This window comes from Penicillium soppii (assembly GCF_028829465.1).
Source record: "Penicillium soppii strain IBT 18220 chromosome Unknown utg000007l, whole genome shotgun sequence".
NCBI classification, from domain to species: Eukaryota; Fungi; Ascomycota; class Eurotiomycetes; order Eurotiales; family Aspergillaceae; genus Penicillium; species Penicillium soppii.
The window spans coordinates 2,459,484-2,472,212 of NW_026643237.1; the positions used below are offsets into that span (position 1 = coordinate 2,459,484).

Below are 12,729 nucleotides of genomic sequence, written 5' to 3' on the forward strand. Positions count from 1 at the left end.
CGAAAGCATTCACTCACCGCCAAACTTCAACAATGCGTTCCACCATCCCCTTGCTCAGCCTCGCCAGCCTCGGCCTGAACATCCTCTCTGTCCAGTCCGCAGCGGTTCCCAACGCTGGTCTGGCTCGCCGCGCCGAGTCAATCGCCCGTGTCGATCGCTCTTACACGGTCGAGAAGCGACACACCTACGGGGTGGACGCCGACGAGGCCGCTCTTGAGAAGCGACACACCTACGGGGTGGACGCAGACGAGGTCACTCTTGAGAAGCGACACACCTACGGGGTGGACGCCGACGAGGCCGCTCTTGAGAAGCGACACACCTACGGGGTGGACGCAGACGAGGTCACTCTTGAGAAGCGACACACCTACGGGGTGGACGCCGACGAGGCCGCTCTTGAGAAGCGACACACCTACGGGGTGGACGCAGACGAGGTCACTCTTGAGAAGCGACACACCTACGGGGTGGACGCCGACGAGGCCGCTCTTGAGAAGCGACACACCTACGGGGTGGACGCCGACGAGGCCGCTCTTGAGAAGCGACACACCTACGGGGTGGACGCCGACGAGGTCGCTCTTGAGAAGCGACACACCTATGGCGTGGACGCAGACGAGGTCGCCCTTGAGAAGCGACACACCTACGGGGTGGACGCCGACGAGGTCGCTCTTGAGAAGCGACACACCTATGGCGTGGACGCAGACGAGGTCGCTCTTGAGAAGCGACACACCTACGGGGTCGACGCAGACGAGGTCGCCCTTGAGAAGCGGTAAACCTAGGGTGCGAGTGAAGATGAGATCTTACATGTCTAGACACTGCTCTGCTGCGGATTACCAATGTCTCGCATGGAAGAAGCATTGCAAGTGTCTATAACATGTTCTACAGGCGAGCGGCACAGCCCACCAACTTTGAATACTCTTTGACAGTATTCTTCTCACCACTTTCGTTACATAGCAGTATACATATACATAAGCAGAGTATATCAAGCATTATTTCGATTATTTCTTTCTATACGTCTGTGTATTATAACCAGATCCTCTACACCTTGTATGACGCGTTAGAGCCTGGCGACTAAGACCCGATTGCTCTCTTCCTTGACGCTCTTCACGAGTAATTTACTTTTTGTCACGCAGTTTGCGCTTTGATGCTTCCTCGTTAGCCTTCTCAAGTTGGGCTAATAATTGCGTTGGCGGCGGATCGTTCATTCAGATACGCTATAGATAGCAGTAGTGCTAGGGCGATTACTCTGGATTTTATAGAAATGAATAGAGGAGCTAGCAAGCTGAATTTCTGCTTCATTACAAGCTAATAGAGTACCGTTACATTGAGCCATTGTACTTTAAGGTGAGAGAGGAGCACAAAGTTGCACGTTTAGAAGCGAACCACATATGATACTTGCAGGACATGACAGCTCTCCAGCCTTCATCTACAGGTACTCATCTGGCATCGGGATCAGCGTCTCGTTGTTAGCCGCACACATAGCGGGATGCTCCTCCGGAAAGGCCTCCATGGCCGCCATCTTGACATCGGAGCACTATCTCTGCATCAGCATCAGCTCTTTTATTTGCAAGCTGGAGCAACTTACATGGTATTCAACATTACCCGTCTTCGGATCCCTCGCCTCGAAGTACATGACTCCCATCTCGTCGACAATGGTCTGAAATGGGATCGTGACATTCACACACAGCTGCCCCGAAGGCTGGATGGGTACATCCTGCAGGATGATGTAGGGAAAGTCATCTCTCTTCCTTGGCACTCTCTGTCGTGTATAGAGGGCCGTCACAAGGTCCCCAGGATGACCGGAGAAGGAGAGGAAGGTGCGGGAACGGCGGGAGTATCGTTGGGGGTTATGTATTATCTCCCCTTCTCTGTATCAGCCTACGTTGCTGCTAGACCTGAGATAGAGAGGAACATACTGCAGAAAGGGTGGTAATGATCTATCTCCGGCCGGGTCCCAGGGTTTGGACCGCGGGTCATCCATGGGAACTGGACGTGGAAGCCGGCGTGCGCAGCGGATGTGGGGTTGATGCTCGTGCTGAGGGCAAGCAGGAAGGTGATTGCGGCAAAGAGAGGGGAGGGCATGGTTAAGAGAGGTCAAGTAGTGCAGCACGGTGCAGAGTGCGGAGGGCAAGATGAAGACTTCTACGCTTAGGGATGGTCTAACTTTCTTACTCCTCATACCACTTACCTGCCAGAAGCAGCCGTTCGCGGTTCACACCCCCAAAATGGCTTGGGGGCCGAGTTGGTGGCGTCAGATCGGTAGACCATGATGTGGACGGTTAGATATGGCTTTGGTCGCGATGGATGCACGCTTATGCGACCTGTTTTAGCTCCTGATGCACGGTAACCCTACTATATTATCACTGGCTTGCGCGGTGAGGGGCAAGGCGTATTGTACTAGGCCTCCTGCAGTCCCTTTTTCTGGCAGTCCCACTTTCTGAGCGGTTACCTGCTTTTACGTTACTTGCTCTTACCCACGGCGCGCTTTCTCTCTCTCTCCTTGCTTGCTCTGATTTACTCTTTGAAACTCCCCTCGCCATGTCTCCCTCCAAAGCAAAGTCCAGCTCTTCCCAGTATGCGCCCCTTCCGCTATACGTCGATGGCGAGGGCTCCAGCGCAACTCTTGAGAAGCGCTCCTCCTCCGAGGACAATCAATCTGCCCCCTTGCTGGAAGCCTCGGATAACCTCCCTGCCCTCGAGCCATCAAAGCCCTCCCAGCTTCCCAAGCTCATCATCTACTTCTCCTTCGCCGTAGCGCTGCTATCGGCTGTGAACATCGCTCTCTTTCCTGCTACACTATCCAAGTACCAAGCCTACCCTTTTTCTGACTCTGAACTCGAGGCCCTCCCCTATGGCGACGCCAGGCTGGGATTGGACCGGGTAGCGCAATTCATGCCCCCTTCTCGGGTCTATCACCACGCTTGGCCGGATAGAATAGTACGGGCGAGCCGAAAATTGAAGAATGCCGTGTGGGGTCAGGGGGTGCAGGTCTATGTTACTGTCGAGGTCCGTATTTTCTACCGCTCTGTGTGCAGCTACTGATACTAGAGAAGGACTCGACAATTATGCGCTTCCCCATCCCCTCCACCGGCATCAACGCCTGTGCACTCTCCTGGCAGCCGCCTCCCGAGTTCTCTGCGCGTGTCAAGGACCTCACAACCAAGGGGGATATAACGGAAATTGAAGTCTGGCAGCTGATCGCACCCTCGGCCACCTCGGCCACCATCTCTTCCAGTATGGACGAGATCGACTATGACATCTTATCGTATGCGAATCTTCCCGTGCGCGGAGAGCTGCTCGGTGTGCTAGACCTCACAGCCAAGCCGAACAGCACCACAGTGGAGTTCGCCTGTCCCAGCGGGGCGGAGAGTCTAGTGGTGGAGATGAGGTGCCAGCGCGTGGCGTGTCATGTGAGCTTTATGCAGATTGATATAGTGCCGAGGTTTGGGTTTGAGTTGGTGAAAAGGGGGGAGTGAGCGAAAGCAGGATAGCTATTTTCCTTTCAATTAGCGTCATGATTCACGTAGAATGAGTCCCGTCTCTACCTGTAGCCCCAGTAAACACACAGCTAACCCGACCGCCTACCGCGCTGAGAGTTCACCCGCACATAAAATTGGACCTAGATGTTGAACACTGGTGGGCAGGGCCAATCTGCTAGATAAGGATATGTCTGACTAAGAATTCTATAATAACTGGCGTAATTCAGGGGGCCGGCCTCAGGGTCATGTTCCGCTTATCTTGGGCCATGTTCCGCTGTATGCCCCTGTATGCCCCCACCTCAGGGTCAATCTAAAAGGTGGGGTGACTGCGCAATGCCGCACTGGTGCCTGAGGCACTAAATGCGTATTTGTCCTATATAGAAACCCTAACCCAAAATCTGAGATTACGCACCCTACTGACCTCCGATCACCCTATATAGCCTTCCTCCCCCTCTTTTCTCATCTGTTTCCAAGTCCTTTCACTCTCAGGCGACCCTCCAAGTCTGAACTCTGTAGCAGTTACAATCAAAGCTATAGTTCCAAGTTCAATCGCCTACCGTCTTGTGCCTAGCACAACACCAATCGAGCACAGCATGTCCACTCAACTTGACGCCGCCGCTATCGCTCGTGTCTCCCTACACGACCCCACCCACTTCAGCATCCAGCAATCCCAAACTGTTCACCGCCTGGTGCTCCTGCAGCACTGGAACATTCCCGCTGACTCCAAGGTGCTAGAACTAGGATGCGGGCAAGGGGACTGCACGACAGTTCTTGCCTCTGCTGTAGGCGAGCAGGGGAGTGTGGTGGCAGTCGATCCAGCGGAATTGGATTATGGTGAGTCCTTGTGCTTTTCTTTGGTGCGAGCGGAAAGCAGCCGACTCATAGCTCCTACAGGTGCCCCGTATACTCTCGGCCAAGCACAGACTCACATCTTGCAAGGCCCGCTGGGTAGCCGGATTACTTGGGTCCAACAACCCCCACTGGACTACCTCTCCTCCCTCCCCTCCCCCTCTTCCAGCGAGAGTAAGGCCTTCGACGCAACAGTGCTTGCCCACTGCCTATGGTACTTCGCCTCCCCTGGCCTCATCCTTTCCACCTTCCGTACCCTCAAGCAGCACAGCAAGCGTCTCCTCCTTGCTGAGTGGTCGTTAGTAGCAACGCACCCCTCTGCCCAGCCTCACGTATTAGCTGCGCTCACCCAGGCAGCGCTGGAGTGCCGTAAACCCAACAGCGACTCGAACGTCCGCACGGTGCTGGGGCCAAATCGGCTTACCGAGCTGGCCCTGGCTGCTGGGTGGCAGCTGGAGATTGAGACCCGCGTGCCGGGTGGGGATGGGTTGTTGGACGGACAATGGGAAGTCTCTGCTTGTCTTTCTTCCTCTTTTAAACGCGAAGTAGAGGAGCAAGTAAGTGATGAGAGGGAACAGGCGGTGGTTCTTGCGTTACGGGATGCGTGTGAGGCGAGCTTAGAGGGTATACAGGGGGGTCGGAAAGGAGTTAAGGCTATGGATGTTTGGGTTGCTTCTTTTATCTGATTGGGCAAGCTGAGCGTGTCCTAGCCCTCTTCTGTTACAAGCTGATCCTGCTGCACAGTAAGCGTACTCACTCCCACCCATCGAAGAAACCACTTGGGAACACCAAATTGTCGGTCCAAACTTCATCGCAGGGGAATATTCCCAATACTCAGATAACCATCCGGCTTATTCCCAGTCGAGAAAACCGGATAGACGATGATCCTCTCCAACGAGAGTATTACGCAAGCTGAGGTTGTCATGAGTGAATGAGATTCGTGGTAAAATTTATCAATATTGTTTGCTAAGTATCTCTATGACAAAAAGTACGTTTCTGCAATCTCCTAGAGATATAATCTAAAATAGACTAGTATTTATTTAGAAACCATAACACTAGAGAGATAAGATAGAAGAAAAAAAGGATAGATATTAAAAGAGATAGATTCTAACTATACTAGAGATAGTCCACGGTAAAGAATACTATACTTCAGGAACCCTACACCCAAGGGGTGCGGGGGTAGGCTGCGGCAGAGCCCACTCGGCCCAAGAGCCAAGATGGGGTCCCCATGAGCTCCAATCGTGATTGTATAATTTGTGCACTCCTTAGCTGGAAATTTGAGTATTTGATTTACATCAGAGTAGATTAAATGAGACTTTTCCGCTGAGAAGATAGTAATGATCCTTTTCGGTAGAAAAGTAGGTACCAAAAAGAAGAGTAAAACCCTGCAAAAAGTGAATCAATTATGAGCATAGAAAAATCTAACTAATAGTACGAATACTGATCATCATCTCTCCTTTGCCGCTTCCTTGATCACACTGATGCGCGTATCTGAGCGTTTGCTTCCTCTGGTAGAGGAAGAGGTTGGTCGTTACCCTCATGTCCACCTTCAACTTCCCTTTCTGCTTCGTTCCCTGTATCATCAACAGCCCCTTCTTAATTATCACTAATCGGGTCGACGTCAAGTTGATCTGGGCTATCTTATTGATCCTCCGCTGCAGCTTGAATTTTATCCCTAGAGAAGGTCGATTGCAAGAACTGCCTCTGCTCATCTTCTATATCAAACCTTGGAGCGCAGAGATACATCATTAGCTTTTGGATAGTAGACAAGCTTAATCTCCCTCTGTGATAGTGGCAAATATCCCGAGCGGTAGTAAATAGTCGCTCAACACCAGCGCCAGTTGCAGGTATTGAAAGATCATCCCGCGCAAGCGCAGCGATTGCAGGAAACCGACTTTGATGGGTCTTCCAGAACTCAAGAGGGAGAGAAGCAACGGGATCTGCTTGAAAATTAATAATGATAACTCGAGACTATCAAATTTAGAAATTGCGATCCTGGTATGGACGTAGTGTATTCTTGAAGCTTTGCCGGTATTGTGTGTAATATTGGGGCTCCCAGTTCTCTGTAAGGAAGACTGCACTCATTTATTGTCCCCTTCTCTTTGCTTCCACCATAAATACCAACTTCCACATCGTTTTTTCGGGCCATTCTTCATTCCATACAAAAATAAAATGAGCTTTCAAGGCTGAATATTCAGCTTTTCCCTGTCCAAGTTCAGTTTTCCTTTACCAAATGCAAACTTTATCTCTGTTGACCATCTTGAGCCTTTTATCAATTGTGGTATCGGCAGGGCCTCGTATGATCAAGACCTATCCCCGCGCATCCAGAGCCCAGAGCGTTATCTATTGAGGCCAGAACGGCGGCGATATTGTTGAGAAAAATGATTTATTACTGTACATCGTTCGCTGGAAGTTATATAATAGTCTGGTCTTTCTTGTACGACTATGGCAACGGCATCACTATTCCCTCCGGCACTATCGGGCAGTCATGCTCCATTTCAGCATCTGGTGAGCCCTCACAATGTGACGATCTGGCAGATGCTATCAAGGCATGCCAGTCAAACGGCGTGAAAATCATCTTATCTCCGGGTGGTGCCATTGGCACGTACTCTCTCTCGTCGCAGGGGGAGGCTGAAACTATTGGCCAAAATCTCTGGGATGCATCTGGAAGAACACAGAACAGTTGCGTTCCGCGGCTGTTTGGCACCACTTTCGTTAATGGCTGGGATTTTGACATCGAAGCAGCCCGGGGTAATCAGTACTACCAGTATTTGATTCGCATACTTCGATCCAACTTCGTGTCCGATTCATCCAACATGTACTACATTACGGGGTCACCGCAATGCCCTATACCAGAGCCTCATATGCAGCAGATAATCACTAGCTCTCAGTTTGACCACCTCTGGGTCCAGTTCTATAAAAACCCTAGTTGCTCCGTTAACGGCCCAATCAACTATGACGTCTGGGTCTCGGCCATCGCTGGCACACCATATGGGAATGCTAAAATCTTTGTTGGTGTACCAGCTTCCCCAAATGCCGCCACAGGGACATCTAGCGGGGCACAATACTACCTTGAACCAAGCACACTCGCGACTCTGGTTCGTAGGTACAGCACCAACTCCGCATTCGGTGGAATTGCGATGCGGTCTTCCGGGCTTTCCGACTCCAACGTTAGTAATTGTTACACCTACGACCAGGAAAGTAAACGCATTTTCACCACTGGCTCACCCTACTAGTACTATCACCCAATTGATCTAGAAGCCCCGAGGTCAGATGACTTATATGAACTTCCTTCTTTTATTCGGTTTTGGTTATTGGGTATGCATTAAATCAATCCAATCGCTGCAGGGACACCTATGCTGTGTCATCCACGAAAATGTCATTTTAAGTTTTCGAATACATAGGATGGTCACTGCTTCATGCCATTCAAGTATGACCCACGATGTGTATGTACAATCACATCCTATGGATTTCCACTTCCAACTGTAGACCTTATTTGCATTTAAAACTGGCAATTCACATATTTTGTCCGCTTTCCTATATGCCTTGTGTAAAGCGAGTATATATCCGGAAAAAGCTTATTGCTGTCAGGATCCCAGCATTGTCTGGCTCACCATGTTTTACACCAGTATGCTGTCAAGGCTTGACGAATGGGCTATTATGCGGTAATCTAGCAGAGGGGTCAATGTCCACTTCATTTGCTAAGCTCCACCATGTGTAGTATATGCAGATTCGCGCTGCTCCTTTTGTTCCCTGAGGCCCAGCTTCCTTAAGAGATGGCAAATTCCTAGGCGCATGTTCCAGCCCGATCTGATATAATCTCAAATCATCCCAAATTGGGATTCCAATCCGTCTAAAAGCTCGGAAATCCACGTGCAGAAGAGGATTTTTAGTAGACCGATGGCTTTTGTATAGGCAGCGGTGAAACCCTATAGCGCTATTTCTCTTGCGCGCGTGCCATACAGACAACCCCCCTGAATTAAGACTTATTTCGGATGGAGGTTCGGGTATACACAAAGGCGCCTGGCTAATTGATTTGTTTGCGGAAGGAATAGACACCAGGAAAGGGAAGTTGTGGTCGAGGATAGCTGTTTCTTTGGGATAAACAGCTTCAAGGCACTCCGAGGCGGTTTGGAATTCTTCGAGATGCCATGTCTTCCAACACTTGTCAACATATTGTTCCGTGAATGAACTCAGTTCTTCTAAGGACCAAGACCACCGAGTGTTTGCCGCGCGGTGAACGCAGTAGAATGTCGCAAGAGTCCATAGCACGCGATGCATTCTATAAATTTCACACCAGGACAGAGGACGAGGCTTAACATGGAATATTTCGTTCGGGGGCTCGGGCCATCTTCCTACAACCCATTCAACAACAGCGCTAACAGGGCCGACCACGCGCCGTGGCTCTGCTACTGCTAGGCGATCCAAAAGAAGGCTTAAGCAGGCAGAAGCAGCAAAATAAATGCTCGCCGCAGTACTCACGGCTTCTCGTACAGCATTAAAAGAGTGGATGGAGGGTAGAGAAAGTGGCACAACGGCTGTCATCCGAGCGCCATCGATAAGCTCCGGCAGGCTTGCGGAATTGAAATTTCCTGATTCAAGGAATATGAAATTGCGGAATTCATACTGTAGTCCCTGGGAGATAATAGGACAATTTTTCATGATCTGTTCGGTAATCGTCTTGTAGTAATGGCGGAACACCTCGTCCGCCCGCGCAGATGTTCTCAGTAATCCATCCAAGGAAGCGAAGTCGGAGCAACATTCGAGGATCAATGCAATCACCTCCGGAGGGAATTTTGCAAAGGGATCCATGATGAGATGATAGTAAAAGTCTGTAAAAATAGAGAAAAAGAGAGACGGGGCTAGCTTATATAGAAAGGCCGGAGATTGCTGTCGGTGTTTACCGTATTGCGAAATATAGGGGGTCCAATTAATGGTGTTCGACTCTCTTAGCGCGTCACCCATATTTTCTGTCGACTGTGACAAGCCGGTGTCTCCAACAAATTAGGGTCCATCCCTCCAGTACATGGCGCTCAAATCGGATTGTGTCCGGGGAGGCTTTGTCAGGGACGGATGTAAGTGCAAAATTGCAAATATGATCCTCTCCCTTCCCCCGAGCATCCTCCCATGTCAGGATTGGCTCGTCGTCTTTGCGCTTTCAAAGGAAAAATTTGAGGATTTAGAAGGGTGGACCTAGTTCAAAGGATCAGCCAAGTTCTGTTCGAGTGCAGAGGGAACAGAACGAGCCGAGACTTGGACAAAGATCAAGCTCCTTAATGACCTCCTAGGTCTAGATTACAAAACTACATAAAATCCGGCATCGTCCATTAATCAGATAGCGCGGAGACACTAATCTATTCCTAAATCGTTTCCCCTACAGTTAATTAGGAGGTCTTTACACACCCGGCCTCTATTTACTGACTTCGCCTTATTAATGAAGACATATGACGCTAAACCGAGAGTGGTTAAACTAAACCTAATGGAGAAAATCATCATCCCTCTCCGATAACCGTGCCTTCCAATGCTTCCCCCACTGCCTTCGGGATGGGGGTGCACCACTCCGGAAAACCAATTTTGAAGCCATTCACATTAACTACTGCTTTTCACCCTGAGTATCTATCCAAAAAGACACCCCTCCTTGCTACGCCGCTACGCATCTCTGATGATATAGATATCTCCCCGGTAGGCGACTTAGGTGGCGGTTAGCTACATAATTTTGTCCACTCTTTATCTAACCACTTCTTCTCTTATATAGCATATTTCTCTCTCTTAGTCTTTATTATTTAATCAATATCTCTTGTACCAAGTATATCAGAGTCTCCGATCTTAGGAATCTCTCTTTTAGTGATCTATTACTTCCGAGGGACCTATATCTCCCTTATTCGACTAACCACATCGCTTATTACCGTAAGCTCTTCCGCTATATATTTATAATAATAGAATATATATTATAGGCCTCGTTAGAGCTTTAGTATAAGGCCCTTTATAGTGAATTATACTTGAGGCAGATAGGCGAACACAACGCTGTCATCGCCGCCTAGCCCGATGGTGAATATGGAACACCTTCCGCGACCAGCTAGCGCCAAACATGCTCAATAGTTTTTACAACATGAGTATGGGCCTCGTGGTCGGGATTGACTAAAATTAGCAATGGGAGCAGCTATTCCAAGGTTATTCTAAGATATTCCACACATCCCTACTAGTATACCTCGTCTACAATTTACCATGAATGGCTTTCCAGATCAACAAGATGTACATTCCATAAATCACCCATTGAATGAAACTGCACTTCTATGACTTCACTCAAAGTGTGCATCAGAAAAGCTAGACCTTGAACTCGGGACTTAGATCTTGCATACAACAGCTCCGACCTTGCATAAAACCTAAGCAAATTCCTAAGATATGTTTCTCAATTCTACTGGAAGTCATTCTCCCGGTGAGCTCGCCGTGAATGCTCATCTCTGTTGTCTTTCCGGTTGAAAAGCCTGTTGCAGCCTCTATGGGAACATTTAAAGGACTGAGGAGAAACATGCTTTGTTTCGAGGTGTCGCATCACTGATCCCTTTGAGGAGAAGCGCTGGTGGCAGTTCCTCCATTCACATAAGAAAGAAGGTGCGCGAACGCTGGAATAACAGAATCCCAGTCAGCAAAAAACGATGGCTGGTTTGCGTGTTGAATTCTGCGACTTACTCATATTCCCCTATCGGATTAGTAGACCCGGGTGATTTGCACTCGAGTACTTGGAAATGATTTTTCATTTGCCCCATGTCATTTGTTGAGGATAAGGACGGCAGGGATTGAGGCCAAGTGGCACTAGATCCTGTGACATTTTCCACCCCCAAAACCTTCGGTCGGTTGGACTTGATAGAGGAATAATTTAGGTTATTGTAATTGGATTGGTGCGATCCAACCCCCACTAGGCCCACATGAGCACGTCGGTCGGGCTGGGGGCAATGCACGAGCTGGTCATTAAAGCAATTATCCGTAAAGAGCGCGGACGGCTCGGGGAGAACAGTCGATGGTGGATATCCCAAAGTTTCGGCAATATAGTCCAGATCTGCGAAGCTCTGGCCAGCTTCACTGAGCGATGGATGGTTCTCTAAAAAGCTATTGGAAGGTAGCCACGCCATCGGGAAATGGGTTGGAGACAGCAAAGAGAAGGTATAAAAAGAATATGTCCATGACAGAAAGATAACCTGTGGATTGTAGATCTGTATTTAAATCTAGAAGAGAGGCTAGATGGATTGAACTGAAGTAATGAATCACTGTACGCACAACATCATTCAGGTACAAAACCCAAAGGTGGATTTCGGATTGTGACCAGCACCAATCACAAATTTGGTGCCTTGACCCCGGCAAAGTGGGGATTCTGAATTCGACCTAGCAAATCACGAGCGTGATTTCTCAACCATGACGAGTCTCAGGGTGAAGCCCAATGAGTTGCCTCAGCCACAAGCCTAGTGGAGCATCAGATTTGGACATCAGCCAATGTAAGTTTGTTTTTGAGTGGTCCCACAGGCCAATATTGATTGGTCTGGAGGTTGGCCCCCATCTTGCACCTCGAATGGCAGGCAGCAGGACTACCAGCTGAACCACGTCAACACACCGACTATTACGCTTAAAAGAACAGAAAGCGCCCGCTGCTTCTAGTCTACTCTAAACCAGAAGATTCCTGGTTCTTGTCAACAGTTTCTCCCTTCACTCTTGGTTAATCACCATGGCGGACCCGGAATGGGATATTCATAAATCAGAGATCAAGCGTCTCTATCTCACGGAAAATAAACCGCTCGAAAGGGTCATAGAAATCATGGCGATGAGCCATGGATTCTCTAAGCGGTATCGCGACCTTTTACTTTCTATTTCCCATTCTTGTCCATGACTAGTGCCTTGGTGAACTCTAACAACATCTAGGGATTGGCAATACGAGAAGAAGATAAAGGAATGGCGTTTCAGAAAATATAGAATGGGAGCAAAGCAATGGGAATACATCGACCACCGCATTAGAAAGATCAAGATGCGAAACGAGTTGTCAACTGCGCAATTCTTGGGCAAAAAAAAACGAGAGCCCGAAGTCTACGTCGATGGGATCCTCTACCCACCAGAAAAGGTAAAACTTGGAATTAGAAGAAATGCATATCGATCAACCGTTCAGAGATTTACCTCAGGTAGTCCTTGTCATCGCAAATCAAAGGTACTTCATGTCTAACATTTTCTAGCACCCTCACCTCGGACTCCGCCTGGCATTGTTGTCTGCTCTCCTGCACCATCTCCGCTACAGGTAGATATTATTTCAAACCTGCCCTGGTTACAATTTACTCGTATAGTTCGATTAGAGGAGGTGCAAGGTGAGATGTCATAGAAAGATACTATATACCAGACCTAACATGGAACAGGCAGTCCAAAAGAA

The 12,729-nt window shown here is 49.0% G+C and overlaps 8 protein-coding genes across 8 annotated transcripts; 6 read left to right on the plus strand and 2 right to left on the minus strand.

Moving 5' to 3' along the window:
- Positions 1–32: 32 nt before the first annotated feature.
- N7529_010200 (uncharacterized protein) lies at positions 33–767 on the plus strand (the record flags this gene model as incomplete). Its single annotated transcript, XM_057245727.1, has 1 exon — positions 33–767. One exon carries the CDS (start codon positions 33–35, stop codon positions 765–767), a length of 735 nt encoding a protein of 244 aa, XP_057093990.1.
- A 653-nt stretch (positions 768–1,420) lies between these two features.
- N7529_010201 (uncharacterized protein) lies at positions 1,421–2,076 on the minus strand (the record flags this gene model as incomplete). Its single annotated transcript, XM_057245728.1, has 3 exons — positions 1,421–1,528; positions 1,580–1,857; positions 1,911–2,076. The coding sequence occupies 3 exons, from the start codon at positions 2,074–2,076 to the stop codon at positions 1,421–1,423; spliced, it is 552 nt and encodes a 183-aa protein (XP_057093991.1).
- Positions 2,077–2,532: 456 nt separating this feature from the next.
- On the plus strand, positions 2,533–3,036 carry N7529_010202 (uncharacterized protein; the record flags this gene model as incomplete). Its single annotated transcript, XM_057245729.1, has 1 exon — positions 2,533–3,036. One exon carries the CDS (start codon positions 2,533–2,535, stop codon positions 3,034–3,036), a length of 504 nt encoding a protein of 167 aa, XP_057093992.1.
- A 23-nt stretch (positions 3,037–3,059) lies between these two features.
- N7529_010203 (uncharacterized protein) lies at positions 3,060–3,470 on the plus strand (the record flags this gene model as incomplete). Its single annotated transcript, XM_057245730.1, has 1 exon — positions 3,060–3,470. The coding sequence occupies one exon, from the start codon at positions 3,060–3,062 to the stop codon at positions 3,468–3,470; it is 411 nt and encodes a 136-aa protein (XP_057093993.1).
- A 596-nt stretch (positions 3,471–4,066) lies between these two features.
- On the plus strand, positions 4,067–5,008 carry N7529_010204 (class I SAM-dependent methyltransferase; the record flags this gene model as incomplete). The annotated part of the gene is made up of 2 exons (XM_057245731.1): positions 4,067–4,307; positions 4,368–5,008. 2 exons carry the CDS (start codon positions 4,067–4,069, stop codon positions 5,006–5,008), a joined length of 882 nt encoding a protein of 293 aa, XP_057093994.1.
- A 1,695-nt stretch (positions 5,009–6,703) lies between these two features.
- On the plus strand, positions 6,704–7,558 carry N7529_010205 (class III chitinase ChiA2; the record flags this gene model as incomplete). Its single annotated transcript, XM_057245732.1, has 1 exon — positions 6,704–7,558. One exon carries the CDS (start codon positions 6,704–6,706, stop codon positions 7,556–7,558), a length of 855 nt encoding a protein of 284 aa, XP_057093995.1.
- Positions 7,559–8,259: 701 nt separating this feature from the next.
- Positions 8,260–9,134, minus strand: N7529_010206 (uncharacterized protein; the record flags this gene model as incomplete). The annotated part of the gene is made up of 2 exons (XM_057245733.1): positions 8,260–8,296; positions 8,338–9,134. 2 exons carry the CDS (start codon positions 9,132–9,134, stop codon positions 8,260–8,262), a joined length of 834 nt encoding a protein of 277 aa, XP_057093996.1.
- A 3,151-nt stretch (positions 9,135–12,285) lies between these two features.
- N7529_010207 (uncharacterized protein) lies at positions 12,286–12,604 on the plus strand (the record flags this gene model as incomplete). Its single annotated transcript, XM_057245734.1, has 2 exons — positions 12,286–12,429; positions 12,539–12,604. The coding sequence occupies 2 exons, from the start codon at positions 12,286–12,288 to the stop codon at positions 12,602–12,604; spliced, it is 210 nt and encodes a 69-aa protein (XP_057093997.1).
- Positions 12,605–12,729: the final 125 nt, after the last annotated feature.